The sequence below is a fragment of the Solanum pennellii genome, chromosome 3 (genome assembly GCF_001406875.1).
Source record: "Solanum pennellii chromosome 3, SPENNV200".
NCBI lineage: Eukaryota > Viridiplantae > Streptophyta > Magnoliopsida > Solanales > Solanaceae > Solanum > Solanum pennellii.
In genome coordinates this window covers 2,055,142-2,072,098 of record NC_028639.1, presented here as the reverse complement: position 1 = coordinate 2,072,098, position 16,957 = coordinate 2,055,142, and the positions used below count along the sequence as shown (strand labels likewise).

The 16,957-nt window shown below is 35.4% G+C and overlaps 2 protein-coding genes and 1 long non-coding RNA gene across 5 annotated transcripts; 2 read left to right on the top strand and 1 right to left on the bottom strand.

The window, feature by feature from the left end:
- Positions 1 to 894: 894 nt before the first annotated feature.
- On the top strand, positions 895 to 9,080 carry LOC107012070 (mitochondrial carrier protein MTM1). Its single transcript, XM_015211797.2, has 11 exons — positions 895 to 1,093; positions 1,620 to 1,914; positions 2,098 to 2,187; positions 4,928 to 5,056; positions 5,208 to 5,267; positions 5,394 to 5,564; positions 5,782 to 5,878; positions 6,639 to 6,730; positions 6,818 to 6,967; positions 7,884 to 7,942; positions 8,524 to 9,080. The coding sequence occupies exons 2-11, from the start codon at positions 1,645 to 1,647 to the stop codon at positions 8,654 to 8,656; spliced, it is 1,251 nt and encodes a 416-aa protein (XP_015067283.1). The 5' UTR covers positions 895 to 1,093; positions 1,620 to 1,644; the 3' UTR covers positions 8,657 to 9,080.
- On the top strand, positions 2,194 to 4,794 carry LOC107012071. Its single transcript, XR_001455980.2, has 2 exons — positions 2,194 to 4,340; positions 4,416 to 4,794. It is a non-coding gene; the product is annotated as an uncharacterized LOC107012071 (long non-coding RNA).
- Positions 9,081 to 10,527: 1,447 nt separating the features above from the next.
- Positions 10,528 to 16,285, bottom strand: LOC107015320. 3 transcript variants are annotated; one of them, XM_015215560.2, is made up of 5 exons: positions 15,481 to 16,285; positions 13,339 to 14,419; positions 11,919 to 12,109; positions 11,089 to 11,796; positions 10,528 to 10,812 (listed from the first exon to the last, which is right to left on the bottom strand). In XM_015215560.2, exons 1-3 carry the CDS (start codon positions 16,019 to 16,021, stop codon positions 11,923 to 11,925), a joined length of 1,809 nt encoding a protein of 602 aa, XP_015071046.1. In that variant the 5' UTR covers positions 16,022 to 16,285; the 3' UTR covers positions 10,528 to 10,812; positions 11,089 to 11,796; positions 11,919 to 11,922. The 3 variants fall into 3 exon arrangements, with proteins under 3 accessions (XP_015071046.1, XP_015071044.1, XP_027771537.1); XM_015215558.2 differs by having other exon boundaries at positions 11,089 to 12,109; XM_027915736.1 differs by lacking the exons at positions 10,528 to 10,812; positions 11,089 to 11,796 and having other exon boundaries at positions 12,034 to 12,132.
- Between the last annotated feature and the right edge of the window lie 672 nt (positions 16,286 to 16,957).

The following is a 16,957-nucleotide window of genomic DNA, read 5'->3' as shown; positions in this document are numbered from 1 at the left end:
TAAACATTATTTTTTGACACAAATGACAAATGTTGTCATTTAATTGGTCGTTTAAACGTCATCGGCGAGTGTAATTCACATCATACGTTGTTGCTGATAATAAAAAAAAGTGTCAAAATGACATAACGAAATCATACATGAGGTGTTTAAAATAAACAACGCTCAGTTAAGGTGTCTAAGTGAAATATTGTGCCAAATTTAGGGGACTACTGATGGGTTAGGCCTGTATAAAATGTAATGCATATTACTTAACCACTAATGTATCTCACCCATCAAATTAATGTATCAGCGCTTATATTATTGTATCGAGAAATTTCTGTAATTATAAACTTATAAGAGATAAATGATAAATTTTTCCTTAAAAGTATGTGATTTCTGTCATTTGCCCGTTTTTTAAAATGTAAATTGAGAATTTATCGAAAATTGATTTTTTTATATATAAAATAGAAATAATGCATCTATGATATTATACATGGTGTATTGTTGCTATACATAATTTGACTATGTATTTTAAAAAATCATCTCAAACGTCTGAAATTGGAGAACCAGTGGACAATTCACAATTGTCAATATTTTGGACAAATTTATGTGGTGTTTGGTTTATATTCTAATTTCCATTTTATTTTTTGCTCAAAAATCAAGTTTTTCCTTTTTTTATTTTAATAGAAAGTCCTATATGCGGACTTCAGATTTACGTAATTCTAGACAGTTTCTTTTTTTATTTCGGTCTTTTCGATATTTAAATCAAATTTCCTGTTTCATGTTGGTTCATTGAATATTACAAATATATATAAAAAAAAGGCAAGAAATATCTATTAAATTAATTTCCATATTTAAATCAAATTTCCTTTTCCACATATTTTAAATCAAATATTACAGGAGTAGAAAAAAAAACAAAGGCGCTAATATTTAGGCGTGCCAAACAAGCCCTAATTTCTAGAGAATTCTCTGGCCTTTACTGCCCCGCGAGGCGTGGCAATTTTAGTTTTCCTCTTCTCCAAGGAACTAGGGAACTCCTTTCTCCAAAATAATAATAATTATCATTTTGATTTTTACTCCTTCATCACTGCTGAATCAAAGCTCAGATCAACAGGTTTTTTTTTTGATTTTTTTCTTTATTTTATGATTCCTCTACTGTTTATCGATTTTCTGGTTAAACCTTTGATTTCTCTGCGTTTTTTTTTTGTGTATTTTTTCGTTGATTGCTGTTTACTATGTATATCTTGAAAACCCAGTTCATGGATTTTGGTTTTTTTCTTCATTTTGTTTTTGGGTTGAGGCGCTGAGGGGATATAAGTTTTTTTTCCCCTTTATTTGGAAGAAATATTGAGTATTTTAATGGAGAAATTGATGTTGAGGATTCATATAATCGAGTTATCTAATTTGATATTGAGGTGTTGTTGTTGTTGTCAACTTTTTCTATGCTTTTTACTTGTATGCGTTTGGTTGGATGTTTTTCATCTATGTTGACATTCTGGCCCTAATTTCTCTTTTAGCTTTGTTTTTTTCCAAATTTTTTGCTATTAGTTTTGCCTCCTTTTGTTGTAGAAGCATGTTAAGTCAAACTAGAAAAGTCGGAGATATTCATTTCGTTTGTTTCTGGCTATAATTCACGTCAGGTTGATCCATAGGTTGAGAGAGAAAATGGTGGATGAATTGAAGCAAGGAGAAAATTCATGGATAGACACTGCCGAGCAGTCGGATAGAGTATTGAATGTTGATAATAATGTTTCCTTGATGTCTCAATCAGTAGTTATCACTGATGGGGTAGAACCCATACATCCTCAGCAGCCTCCACCTCAGGGTACCAACTCCTCCTCGGATATCCGATTGGGATTTCCTGAACGAGCGGTCTCAGCAGCTGGTGCAGCATTTCTCTCTGCAGTCCTTGTTAATCCACTTGATGTTGTCAAGGTAATTATGCTAAATATGGAAGATTACCCAATTATTTTGTTCACCTTTTACTTATCATTTGATGTTCATTTCAGTTGTATCCAGAAGTTTTGATACTTCCGTTGAATTTCAGATACAGGAATATTACATGCATACAATATTATTGATAAGCTGACTAATTTCTGTTTCTGCACTAATTTACAGACCAGATTGCAAGCACAGGCAGCTGGAGTTGCTTATTCACATCCAATGAGTAACATGACTAGCCGCATGGCAGTTTTTGGGCCAAATATGGTATGACATGCTTTGAAGTGTTCTTTTTTATGTGGAAACAACTTTTTGTGTCTTACTTTAATTTGTCTTCCTTGATCCTTGAATGTAGATATGTTCATTTCTTCCTGTTGAAGTTCTTTTCCTATTTCATACATAGAGTACTATGGTATTAAGCATAACTCAAAACCTATTGTGGGAAGGCAGGCAAAATCAATATGCTTTCGTGTTAGTCCTCATGTTAAAATGAGGTTGTTAAGAAAAGAGGGTATTGAATTGTGTGTTGGTGTCATCTTTGTTGAGCTTTTTTATAGAAAAAAAGTTGTCTGGTGAACTTGAATGGCTTGCTAAGTTTTGAGCATAACCCAGAACTATTGTGGAAAGACATGCAAAATCTATATGCTTTCTTGTTAATCGTCATGTTAAAATGAGGTAGTTAAGAAAAGAGGAGATTCACTAGTGTATTGGTGTTGTCTTTGTTGAACTTCTAAATAGAAAAAAGTTGTCTGATCAACTTGAATGGCTTGCTAAGTTTTGGATTTTCAAGGGAAAGATAGATCAATAAGCTATGACAATTACTTAATTGTGTCATAAAACTCTTTGCATTGGCGCTGCCACAAGAAATGCTGGATGCATTTATCTACTTATTGCCTGTTTAACCTGATTAATTTTTAGTGGTTCTGATTATTGTTGGAAGGATGGACTTGCAGAACAAATTACGGCTAATGCTCCACTCTTATTCCTAATGTTTCTTAGTGGTTTACACCTTGTTTTATTGCATTTGCATAAAGTGGTTTGTTTAAAGTACTACATGTGCCTGCCTGCTTGATTACTTGTGAATAGTGTCCAAGACACCAGACTTGGGGAGTGGGAGTGGAATTAGAGCATGTTTTACATAATCATTGAAGTAAAATCAAAGTTGAAAGTGTTATTTGTTTAATTTTTGATAAAAATCAATTTGATGCTATTATTAGTTTAAAGTGTAAATTTGGAAAAACAGCTGCGACTGCACAAGAAACAAAAATAGCACGTAAACCTTGTATAGTGAGAAAGATAAATTGATAGAATGTTTTAAAGATGTGAATAATTCATCCTTAGAATTTCTAGATATAGCAGGAGCATGAATAGCCTTCCTTCATAGTGGGCACGTTCAGCAAGTTTGAGGTGATTCCGCAGGTATAAATATTATCTGTTCTTGGCTCATTTCAACCACCTTTTTGGTATAAGAAGAGGTGAAAGCAACTTCCTTTCTTAGTTGGAGACAAAATGTAAAACATGATTTTATTATGAGCCATAGTGATGGAAGAGTTGAAGTAATATCATAGGAATCAAGTTTCAAATCCGATGAGACATTATTAGGTTAATTCTTCCAATTTGCCTACTTAGTGGGAAGTAGTTACTCTGTGCATGTGCTAGTAGTATATACCCCGTAGAGTTGATGGAGATTCACGTAGGTTAGCTCGGGCATCAACATAAAATAGAAGTACATAGACCAAGTTATTCTCAGCAAAAAGGAAGGAGGTTTACGGATTGGGAATCTGAAATCCAGAATCAAAGCTTACTTATGAAGTGGCTATGGAGGTTTGACTCACAAGAACAAGCTCTCTGGAAGGAAACCATAGAGACTAGGTTTGGAATGGAGAGTTTGTGGATTACCAGCTTGCCCACACAACCTTATGGGTCTGGCCTATGGAGATTCATCAGAAATCTGTGGGCCAAATTTTTTAACAAATGCAAAACCAAGGTAGGGAATGGTGGAAGGACACTGTTCTGGGAAGACAGATGAGTGGATCAGGTGACGTTGAGAAATAGGTTCCCTATTTTGCCCAACCCAAGCCTTCAAAAGAGGCTACTATCAGAGAAATGAGATAATCAGGGGTGGGATCTCATCTCAGGTTTAGGAGACATCTAAATGATGGAAAGGTCAATAGAGTAGTTGAGCTGCTCAACATTATTGGGCAGTGCAAAGATGAGGACAATCTATTTTGGTATCTAGATAAGCAAGGCAGATATTCAGTTGGCTCAGCTTATAGAAGCTCACAAAGACCTGGGACTCATATAGGTGGATGGCCTCGGAAAGATGATTTGGAAAGTCAAGATACCACTCAAGGTAGCATGTTTCACTTTGTTGCTAGCTGAACAGGCTGCACTTACTCAACACAACTTCATGAAAAGAGGTGTGCAAATTTGTTCCACGTGTTGGTTTTGTGAATATGAGGTCAAGACAATAAGCCTTTCTTTCTATATTGTAGAGAGACTGTGAAGCTGTGGCAGATTTTTCATCCACTTAAGGGGGGGGCATCAGTTGGACTATGCCAGGGAACATCAAAGAAGTTCTAGCTAGCTGGAACAGAAATGGGAACAAGAAATGTTTTAAAAAGAAGAGCTTCTCTATGCAGAATTTGAAGCTGAATTGTCTGGTTCCTTTTTTTTTTTTGGGTGTAAACATGAATATCCTCAAGATGTAGAGGATATTCCTAGTATTTTAGATTACTAACGACCTACATAGGAGTTTTCTCTTTTTGCAATTTTTGGATATGAGTATTACTAGAATACTCCGTGTATTCTTTTGTTTGTAATAAAGTTACCTTTTTCAAAAATAAAAAATAAAAAAGGGTCTTAAATACAGTATTTCCTGGGTGAACTGTTTCCCTTGTCTCAAATATATATCTGTATTCATCTCTTGAAGAATGTGGAATTTTATTGATCTTTTCTTCTATTGAAATGAGCAATATAGTATTGATTTATTCATTTGTTCACTCAGATGTTTGCAGACCTGAGGTGTTCACCTTCATGTACCCGAGCTGGTGTTCATGGTACAGTATCAATCTGCCCACCTGATTGTTTCCAGTACAAAGGAGCACTTGATGTCTTCTACAAAATTATTCGGCAGGTTGGCAAGTTTATTCGCATGTTCTCCCAGATGTTCGAGTGTGTTGATTGCTCAAATCTTCATGTTCCTTTCATGTTTATCTTCTGAATTTTCATCTTGCAGTTTGGATTGTTTTAAAGTTTTTCTGACTCTAGCTGGTGTCTTTTCACAGGAGGGTATTTCTAAGCTATGGAGAGGTACAAATGCTGGTCTAGCTCTGGCTGTACCAACAGTATGTGCCTATTGATTTAATTATAATTAGTTTCTTTGAACTCGGTAATGACTCCGTTATTGTGTATTTAAGTAAGTAAAGGCTATATGTTTTGATCACAATTTTGTGCTGATGCTTTTTGAACAGGTCGGGATTTACTTGCCTTGCTATGACATTTTTCGCAACAAGTTAGAGGAGTTCACAGCTCAACATGCCCCAAGCTTGACACCATATGCCCCTTTATTAGCTGGTTCTCTGGCACGGTCTTTAGCTTGCACAAGTTGCTATCCTATTGAACTTGCCAGAACACGAATGCAGGTATCTCACAACTCCTATTTTCAAGGTTTATTCTATCCACCATATTTATAGGAGAGAAAAGGGTCTGGATGGTATATAAATAATTTATTTTGCATATTTAATTATGTATGTGTCATTCTAGGCGTTCCTGTTGCTCTTTACGTGCTACAAACATGGGTGATCCCCACTCCTTCAACTGTTCTGATTCTCTCTTTCACTGAGTTGCTTCTGTTTACAGGCATTTAAGGATATGAACAAGAAGCCTGCTGGAGTCTGGAAGACTTTGTTTGAGGTTATTGCCAATGTCAGGAGCACAACTAGTACCAATTTTGGCTGTAAGTCAATTTTTTCCCTGGTCCTGCTTTCTAGCTATAGGAAAGAGTTTATAGATATTGTTTGTTAGTGAAAATGAATAGCTGTAGATTCCATAGTAGTGTTAAAGGTGTTATTACATACCAAAAAAATAGATAAACCCTTCGGGGTGGCCCAGTGGTTTGAGCTTGAGACTTCCATGTTGGAGGTCTCAAATTCAAAACCCCTTGCCAGCGAATGCAAGGGGTTTGCCTTTTGGGTCGAGCTCGTCGAACCAGGCTTGCCTAATGCAGGCTGCCTCTCCTATGTGGTTTGCGAGCTATTGCATAAGAGCAGGGGTTTTACCCTGTGCGCACCCAAAGGGTAACGGCTGCGGGTTTCCCGTGTCATAAAAAAAACAACTAAAGGTGCTATCGGAATATATTCCTAAAATTCTGTGTCCCAACTTTAAGCTCAACAGTTATGATCTTTAAATTCTCGTCTCTGTGCCAGTTCATTTGCTCGTCTTCTAATAGCACTATTACAACCTGTGGAAGTGAATCCAAGCTTGGCAATGGAGATGCTGTGAGTGATGTCCTAAATTGTGTAAGAGAGGAGAATATTTTCCAAAGCCTGGTCCCTCAGAAAGTTGAATCTTCACATAGCTTATATAGTTCTTAAAAGTCCATTACTTCTCATTCTAGCTCGTTGTTTCTCTACTTAAAATCTGTGTCTCACTTTCACTCTTTAAATATGAATGCTCTCGCAATCTCTTTGAAGTTGACGTATTATTTTCTGCTGCAGTACAAAGTTATCGTGTACTTTGGTCTGGACTTGGGGCACAGCTTGCTCGCGACGTTCCTTTTTCTGCAATTTGTTGGTCAACTCTTGAACCAGTATGATTCAATTCTATTTTTGTTAGATTCTAATCTGTTCATGAATTTCATTTAATTCAAGCATTATTCTCACACATATATTTGCAGGTAAGAAGGCGGCTCCTTAGTCCGCTGGGAGATGAAGCTAATGCCGTAGGTGTCCTAGGTGCAAACTTTTCTGCTGGTTTTGTTGCAGGAAGCATTGCTGCTGCTGCAACATGTCCCCTTGATGTTGCTAAGACTAGAAGACAGATTGAGGTGTTTATTTTTCATCCAAATCCTCATATATGGAATACTGATATTTAGATTTGTCCACTTGGCTCAAGCATCATTCTATCAATTAAAATCAACATTTTTCTTGTCTGTTATATAAATTAGGAAGTGATCCAGGAATCAATAGTCATAGACCCCACAGTTTGAATGTCTTCTTAGTTACAATAATCACTTCGGCTCCCTTAGCCTAGTGCTGTGTTCATTATGAGCCTTAAACCCCACAGTTTGAATGTCTTCTTAGTTATATCAATCACTTCGGCTCCCTTAGCTTAGTGCTGTGTTCATTATAAGCCTTAAAACAAGGAAGTGAGTGGATGATAGGATGTACACCGAGTTCGCGTTTGGGATGAAAGTCTCATAATTGACGTCTTGAACTTTTGGTGAACCGTCGTTGTAGTTGTCATTTATCTCTTCTTTTTTATCTTTCTTCTGTGATCCAGGAATGAATAGTCATAGACCCCACAGTTTGAATGTCTGTTTAGTTATATCAATCACTTTTGGCACCCTTAGCCTAGTGCTGTGTTCATTATGAACCTCAAATCTAGGAAGTGAGTGGATGGTAGGATGTAATACCAGGTTCGCATTTGGGATGAAAGTCTCATTAGTGACGTCTTGAACTTCTGGTGAACTGTCGTTGTAGTTGTCATTTATCTCTTTTTTTTTTACCTTTCTTCTGTTACACTAGAGTATAACCGATATAATTCTTTTTACAACCCTGCACACTATTTTGCCCTCGGGTGATTGCAATTTTTGTCTTTTAAATTAAAGGGATTAGTATCTGAAATAAGCTTACATTTGAGAGTGCTGCTTTGTTTTGCACCAAGGATCCATAACGATAATTGACTTGTTTCTCCACACCTATTCGATTGTTTGCTTATCTACCTCTTTTTCTTTATTACAGATGGACCCTGCCAGGGCGTTGACAATGACGACAAGGCAAACTCTACTTGAGATTTGGAGGTACAGCTTTGAGAATATGCCCAACTGAATTGTTCCTGTGTAAAATAACATATAAGCTGCATATATTAAATCCATGATGATATTGCCGAACATGCTATCGGAAAAGCTATTATGGCAGCAGATCGTTTGTTGTGCAGAGGGTTTGTTTGGATTGGCTTCTTTTAAGCGACTTATAAGTTAAAAGTCACAAGTCGGGTTTGGCTTTTTTGGGTACTTTCTCAGTTCTAAAAAAATGCTTAAAAGCACTTTTTGTGTTATCCAAACGCTTTCAAAACCAAAAATTAGCCTAAAAGCCTAAAGTCACTAACAAACTCCCACTGAATGCTCCAAGTCAGAAAGCATTTTGTTTATGCTTTTAGTTTTTCTTTTCGCTGCAAAAATAGCTGGACCTGATTAATCCATGTACCCCACCAGTTGGACTTAGTACTTCTCCAGAGATCCACATTCGGTTGTGACGAGTCTTGTGAGTTCATAGGGTTGGACAATTTTCCTTAAACAGAGTGGCATGTGCGTGTTTTTGTTCACTATTTTTCTGGCCATTAAGTAGATTCTGAATGAAATCATGCTACTGACTATTACAGGGATGGAGGGCTCAAGGGACTGTTTACTGGAGTAGGTCCTCGTGTTGGTCGTGCTGGCCCTTCAGTTGGAATTGTGGTTTCGTTTTATGAAGTTGTCAAATATATGTTACACCAACAATATGCTTCTTCATAGGAGGGAGCATAGTCAGGTAAATTAGGCTTCTTCTTTCCAACATCTTGGATCGGGCAATGGTCGCTGAAATAGCTGATTCGGGCCATGATTCTGACGCTGTAGCTCTAATGTGGATATGGTAGCACACTAAGGAGCAGTTTTGACCATGGTAGATTTACCTACACAGATTAGCTTGTAGAAAATAATCCCACTCTTCTTTGCTTTCCAGCCAATTTTGGTTGGTTTTTCGGCGTAATTGTCTTTGGACTAAGAAGAGATTTTGATATACTTTGGTTGCATCAATTACCAGTTTTTCCTGAGATGTTCTCAGTTCTCATAAAAAATGTACAAGTTCTTCATATCTTTTACTATCTGTCTGGGGATATCAAAGCTAAATTATTGATGCGGAAGGATTTTTATCGATTTTATTTTCATTACCATAAAATACTGTCTTTATCTTCTTATGTTACATTGATAAATCATTGGTACATTTTATCAACTGGTGATGACTTAGTTGGAATGCTAAGTTTGTTCTAGTATTTATTCCCAATAAATTGAATTGTCGATATATATTATATAAATAAAACGAATTTTCCCAAGGTCAATTTTTTATCTCGCAGTATATGGCATTATCAGTCTTAAGTTCGGCTCTTGGAATCACATCCAACCGGTTGTTGGAACAACATGCAAAACTTAAACCACTTTGACCCAACTATTTCTCTTTTTACAATTTTGGTTCTAATTAATTCACAAAATTGTACGGGAGCAGTGAACCAAAAGGTTCTATTGAAAAAGGGGTGCATGGTGGATGATTTTAAAGTGGACTTTCTATTTATTAGGTAAAAAAGATGAGTTTTTGGTTAAAATCGTCTTTCAAGTATGATCTAAACCTAAAGTACATCCTTGTGTTATATAAGTGAACGAATAACATCTTTGAACTATCCAAAGAGTTGCAAGATTCATCCTTTTATCTATTTTTTTTAAGAAACTCATGCGACCAATAAAAAAAGATCTAACCCATCGGTGATTAAAATCATATTCAGACAAAATATATTTAAATTCTAAATATTCTTTTTAAAAATATGGCCAAATACTATTCTAACTTCAAAATTTTTATATAAAGTAATTTTATTTTATTTTCATAACTAAATGTCTACGTAATTTCACTAAATTTTCAATATTTTTGCACGTTGTTTAAAATGTAAACTGCATTGTATATATATTAAATATGCCCGAAATATTGTATTAAAGAAAATCTCTAAATAGTTGGACGTAATATTTTTGAAATAATTTTTTTTACATAATATTTCAAAACTTATTATTGGTGCAAGTCAATTGACTTGATGATGCAAAAAACATATAAACTAACAACACTCAAATTTAGATCCTGAGAATTGAAGATTTATTTTCTATCTATATCCTTATTCCTTTTAGCTAACTTTGATCTTCTCGTTATGGCCGAGACATGATTAAATTAATTTTTTTTTTACTGGTTCTATAGATTTCTTAACTAAGATATATTGAGGGATGATTCATCTTATTATTTGAATAGTATAAGGATGTTTTTTATTCACTTAGATAATATAACAAAGTTCATTAGATTTAAGTCATAATTGGAAGATAATTTTAGCCAAAAAAAGATCACGAAAATTTTACGTTTAGTCGAATTTATTTCAATTCCAAAAGGTAGTTGTAGCATATACTTTAAATGTGCAGGTGGTAGACATACTATTTGTCCCTATCCTACATGTTTTTATACCTACTAAGTTGAGGTCCCTGCCAGACTTCTCACCATACTGGTGACATAATTAATTCTTTTAAAAAATAATAATAAATGCATAAATAGATATACTCAAGAACAAAAGGCATTAAAAGTAGGAAGAACGCAAAAATAAAACAAAGATATATGTACATCTCTATACCAATTTCTTTTCTTTATATACAAGGGAGGGAGGGCCCGATGGATTTATCCGAATCCTCTTCGACAGAAAATTACATTTTTTATACATAATTAATATTATTAATTTTGTATATACAACACACATTGAATTCTCTTTGATTTCTTTTTTAAACGTAATATAAATCTTAGCTCCGCCACCCGAATTAGTGAATGAAGTATGTTAGCACCAATGCCACCAGCATTAGGCCGTATGCAATCCCTTGGTCTATTTTCGTCCCTGTAAACCATAAATGAAACCCAAAGTATTATATGAGATAAATACATTATGTATTTGGGTAGTCTCTTTTTAGTTGCGTCAATAATACTGGTCATTTTATCATGAATCTCGAGTCATCAAAGTCTTTCCGAGGCTTTAAAAATCTTTTTCCCCTATGTTTGATTTCTTTGGTTAAAAACGATTCTTATGAAAAAAGCTTTCATTTTTTTTTTCTCGAAAAACTATTTATCTAAAATTTCAAGCAATAATAGAAAGAAAATTAAATAAAAAGTGTACCGTCACTTGTGGGAACAATAGCTTGGCTAGGAGAAATATTATCACAGGCCATTGTAGAAGGCGAAGTTGTTGCCTTTTTGACCTCCATTTTTTTATTCCTTGATTCTATTCTCCGCTTTATGAAAAGATTATTTGATCTCTCCGATGGCTCGAGAAGTTGAATCGCGAGAGAGAACAAAAACAAGGAGTAAACAACGATCTTTTTTCGTTCTCAATCGAAGGGATTTCATAAAATAAATAATATGCGTGGAAAGACCACAAAGTTCTACAAAAGCGACGTGCCTCCGCAACTATAGAAGCAATCTCCATTTAATTTTAGCCATTGCTTTTTCCACTAATGTTATTTATCCAAAAATAAATGTACTATTTTACTTCTCTACTTGACAAAAATCAAGATTCAATTATTCATTTCTAGTAATGTTAGGCTATGCATGCATTATAAGAACAAACATTCTAATCAGAATTCAACTACCAAGAATCACATATCCACATCTTCCAAGTTACCTTCATGATCTAGTAATGCTAGCAAGCATACTCCTCTCCAAAGAACATCAAACAGCTGCTGCAGCTATACTTCAGCACATCTTTCATTGATCGAGGCAAACTTAAACCGTTGACATGGTCAGTGAGGATCCAAGTAAACGAACCAACTTTCTCGGGATTGAGGCTCAAAAGTCTCTAATAGTTAGTTCTTGATAGCAAAAGCACCTACAATATAGGTTGTATATACAGAGGGAATGACTATACATGCTAAGATGTAATCTATATCAAGGTTAGGAGGAGAGATTTTGGACCATCATTTCGGGCAAAAGGGAACAAACCATACATACTATGTCAAGGAGCTGAGAAAAAAGGATCCTCTTTGTTTTTGTAAATGGAAAACAGCTGCTTAGAGTATCTTGTAGCAAAAGTTCTGCACAGTTCAATACCCTTGGGATCATAAGCTTGCAGTTCCTTCACGGACTTCGTCATATCACCTTTCGGATCTCCATCAGTAAGAAATTCAGCCAAGGTGCTTCCCCTGTAATGTGAAATCAGAGTAACCTCACACATACAAATCAAATTTCAGATTCAACATTGTTTCAATGCAAGTTAAAGAAGCATAAAATAGGATCAATGCCCAAATGCCTTTCTGGTTAAAAGAATAACTTTTAGATGTTTCAAACGAATGCTTAGCATTAAATACTTTCATATTTTACAGATTTGCTGCCTTTGCAGTCATCCTTTTTGCAGAGAAAACATCAATCCCAAGTTTCCCTGGCCTAACGTAATGTCCCAGCAATAATTTCCTTCTCTTATACACTATGAACTCTTTCGAGAGAAGCAGAGCAAACCCTCTGAATTTAATGGTTGACGTTTCATTATGTATTTAGACAAGCCTGTATCAGTGTAATTCCACAAGTGGGGGTAAACTTAATAATGATAATATTGGAAGTCCTCTAACAAGACTAAAACCTAATCCCAACTAGTAGATCACATTAATCTGGATCTTTTTCCTCCTTTGTCCCATGTCTTTAGCTAAGTTGGCATTGATTGCTAGAAATTGTAGGTCTTTCGAGACAACTGACTTCCATCGTAAGTTCACGCTCTATCACTCTTTCCCGAATTTCAAATCGAATAAATATGGGAGTTCGATAGACGTGGCATTCTGTCATACAGTCATACGATGAAATGTGTCCATATCACAGATTCACTGATCACCCAAAACGCAGTGCAGCACCAAAAGGTATCAACGAATTACGACCAAAGTGTATCATGCTTAACAACTCAATTTACGAGAGGAGGAGATTATTAAACCTTAAATTCAATAATAAGTCAATGTTCTTTTTAAACAACAGTATCCCAGATATATAAGACATCCAAATTGTACCCGACTACCCGGTACCTGTAATGGTAGATGGTAGGAGGTAATATATACATTGTGGAATTAGTCGAGGCACACAAGCTGGCCCAAACATCATTGTTATCAAAAAAAATTGTAAGAGATGGAAAATTACTAACATTGACAAAAAAGTTTATGCAGACACATTTTTAATCATGTGTTTTTATCTTATGTAGGCTATGAGCTTGGAGAAGTTGCAACAAAAACAAAGAGTTAACGCCATAGTGGAGATACTTCATACTAGAACTAGCCATGTAGAGCTAAAATAAGTTTCCGTTCATCCAGACCAACACCACTTAAAGACTGTAATGTGCATGTTGTCACAATATATAGATTATGTAGTATTCACATCTCATTCAAGCACATACCTGAAGGCATCACAGTGGCTAAAACCTCTTTGATTGTGATCTATTGTTCCTTTACAACATTGCTCCTCAGATGTTTGCTGCCTATACAAAACACAAACCGCCTTCATACATAATTCAGGATCCTTACCAAAGGCAGCAAGCATGTCCCCCTCAAACTCCCACTCTAATTTATCACCTTTGTTCCTTCGAATTCTTGATATTATCTCACCATAATCTGAATCACTCTCTGATACATACTCTGAATCAGTTATCGAATCTTCAGCTACAGCAGAATTACTTTGCAATGCACCATCAGAATTAGAGGTGTCATCATCATCTGAGATGTCAGAGCTGCTAACTATAAATCCACCTAAGCTTTCTCCTTCACTGTTGGACACTTCTTCTTCAATATCATTGCCACCGCCACCTTTCCCTTCGCATTGACTTAGCTTCACTAGGCGCCGTTTACTAGAAAAATTCCTGACTTCATCATCGGAATCACCGGTTTGAGTTGAGTGTCCTCTGGGATGATCATTGGAGCTCTTTTCACAAAATTGCCTAGTTTTGAGCATGCAGATTGGAACTTTATCATCATCATCATCGGTGTCACTGTCACTAGCAATTATGTTTGAAGCTCTTCTTCTTTTTGGAGTTGGAACATATAAAGGCTCCTCATCATGGCAAACCATGTCACTGTCTTCAACTTGCTCAACGACAGTCATCTTTGAATCATTCTTTGAAGGCAATTCAGAATTGGACAAGTTGCTCCCTGATCCACAGAAAGGTACAGTACAAACCATACCTGGAACGGGAGGTGTACCGAGGGGCACAGAAGATTCAAAGTCACTTCCCATTATTGATGTATAAGGTGGACCAGTAGTTCTTTCATCATCGCTTTCAGTTATGTCAATAACAACAACTTTTGAACGACTTTCACTAGCTGGTGTAGAAGGAGCCATCCTCTTGTTAGACCCCCTTTCTTCTTCAAATGTCAATCGCTTCCTTACTTTGTTAACACAGTTATTGCCACTTTCAGATAGTAAAGCTTTGTTTTCTCTCACAAACTTGGCTTGCAAGATTGGAGTTTTTGCTAAAGATTTTCCTGTCCATCAAAATCAATAAGCAATGGAATAAGTTAAAGAATTCTTTCTAAAGCAAAATATCCATATTACTTTAAAACCATGAAGGTCCTTGAGATCCATAGAAATGTTAGATTGGTAATTTTGCTAAAGCAGTGTTGTGAATAGCGAGCACCTCATGGCCAAAGGCGAGAGGCGAGGCGAGCCCTTCTCGCCATTCCACACTGAGGCGACGCGACATACAAAAGGCGACCCATGGCAAGCTAATGGCGGCGCCTTTTTGATTTAATTTTTTAAAAAAGATGACTTAACAATATTAGTCAAAATTAGGCTTTTTTTTTTCTATTTTCAAAATTTGCTGCTGCGCGATTCTTCTTCCCCTCGCCGGTCGCGTCTCTTCAAGACTTCGAGTTGCTGCTGCACTGAGGACATGAGGTATACCTCTTTTTTGCTGCTCCTCGACTCCTCTTCCTCGTGCAATCTTTTCTGTTCTTCTTCTTCAGTTGCTCTGTTTTTTTTTCCTTCATCACTGCTGAATCATCATAAGTAATAAGGGAAAAATGTTTAGTGTGCTGACTGCTCTATGTTTTTTTCCTCTGTTCTCTTATGAGTTTTTGAATTGAAATATTTTGCTAATATATGTTATTGCTATTGAAATTTTGGATATTTATACGTGCAATTAAATATATTTAATTTTGGTATTAACAGGCGGCAGGCCCTTGTCACCTTTTGTCGTCGCTCGCCGTCCAAAACACTGTGCTAAAGACAGTCTTCCAGAGACAAAATCATCTTTTTTCTATTTTTCTCAAATTATTATTCCATCATCTTTATTATATTGAATATTCAACTATATAATTACTCCCTCCGTCCACTTTTAATTGTCGTGCTTTTCATTTTTAGAGTCAAACAATAATAACTTTGACTAACATTTTACTATGTATTTTTTCAACATATTAATATGCAAAAAATTGTAATTCATACTACTTCTCGCACTAGTTTTTGAATAATTAAATCCAAAACTTCAAACTACTAACATGATTTCTACTACTTGTCAACAATAATTGGTTAGACAAAATGATAATACCTGAATCTTGAGATAGTAGAGATCCAATTTCTCCATCCTTGTTTTGCATTTCATCAACTACTTGCAGATGGATTTTCTGCGTAAAATTATGATATTCATCTTGCAATCCATGTACTCTAGTTGAAATTGTATCTCCTGCTTTTGTATCCAACTTTTTTCCCAATTCCGCCACGGTTAACTGTAGCTCGTTACAGTTGGATTTCCAATACTCAACATCACTTTCAGCCTTCTTTTTCTCGCATTCGAGTACACTGTTCTCGATCATCAATTGCAAAACCCTCTCTTCCTCCTCATTACTGCCGTTACTCTCTATTCGACGAATCTGCTCTTCCAACTCTTGATTCCTTCTCTTCAACACCTCAAACTTACCTTCAAGCTCATTTCTCTCCTGTTCAATCCCCTGCCGCAAATCGGAACAATTACATTCGATTGCCTTGATCTTTTCCTCCAGATTTACACAATTATCGCAATTTTTAGTATTTCCACTTACTCCTACTATTACCCCCATATCAACCCTCAAAGATTCATCACTACAGTCCATGTTTCATCTCCCAACTATTTCAATATACAATTGTTTCAAAGAGAAACTGAAAACTCCACAGTTAGCTCAAACCCTAATGTTAAAGAAAGCGAAATCTATCGATACTTCTGGGCAACCTTCAATGGCGTTTTTTGAAAAGAAAAAGAAAAAAACTTACGAAATCTGAAGCATTTTCGAGCAACTCCCAAAGGGTCGCCGGAACAAATTTTCACCCTTTGGCATCCGTTACCATCAGACGTTACGGGTTCATTCATTGTCAGTTCAATTTTGTTTTGGAAAAATTAAGTGAATTAATACATTTTAAAAAAAAATTTACTGATTTTAGTTATATTTTTTGTTTATTATCATTTATAGTAATCCTCTGCTAAATCTGTAATATATATTAAAGTGGATTATGTATACAATATATATAAATTATAATTGTTTTTTGAAATATATTATGTTTGTTAGGTGAAAAAATTGTCACATTGCATTATAAGTGTATTAAAATATGTGATAAATGTATTATTCATCATTAAAATTTGTATTATATGTGAATAAGAAATTATTCTTTGTAATATATATTAAATTTGTATTATAAATGAATTGAAAGTGATCAAGTGAAAAAAGATATTTTTTTATTATAATATATTTACGTAAGTTTTTCCTTTTTTTTTTAATAGAAAAAACGGTTCCAATTTATACGGGCCCATATTGATTTCTGCTCGTATACTACTAGCCCAAGTAGATCCAGATAAAAGGCCCAATTATATATATGTTCCTCTTAGGACTCGGCCTGTTTGGCACTTCTGCTGGATTTCATTGGATACAACCAATTCCCAAAATAAAGAAATTTCATAAGTTTATTTTCGGAGGGAATTACTTAAAAAGTATACTTTAGTTTACAATATTATGAATCTTTCATATGCGTCTAGATACATGTATTTTAGGATATAT

What these genes read in the sequence shown, in the direction of transcription:
- LOC107012070 (XM_015211797.2), top strand. Translation starts at nt 1,645, where the DNA reads ATGGTGGATGAATTGAAGCAAGGAGAAAATTCATGGATAGACACTGCC. An exon ending in CAGTTTTTGGGCCAAATATG is followed by an intron (nt 2,188 to 4,927) that starts GTATGACATGCT and finishes TTGTTCACTCAG; the next exon opens with ATGTTTGCAGACCTGAGGTG. An exon ending in TTGCCAGAACACGAATGCAG is followed by an intron (nt 5,565 to 5,781) that starts GTATCTCACAAC and finishes TTCTGTTTACAG; the next exon opens with GCATTTAAGGATATGAACAA.
- LOC107015320 (XM_015215558.2), bottom strand. Translation starts at nt 16,021, where the DNA reads ATGGACTGTAGTGATGAATCTTTGAGGGTTGATATGGGGGTAATAGTA. An exon ending in TCTACTATCTCAAGATTCAG is followed by an intron (nt 14,420 to 15,480) that starts GTATTATCATTT and finishes TTTGATGGACAG; the next exon opens with GAAAATCTTTAGCAAAAACT. An exon ending in AGCCACTGTGATGCCTTCAG is followed by an intron (nt 12,110 to 13,338) that starts GTATGTGCTTGA and finishes TTCACATTACAG; the next exon opens with GGGAAGCACCTTGGCTGAAT.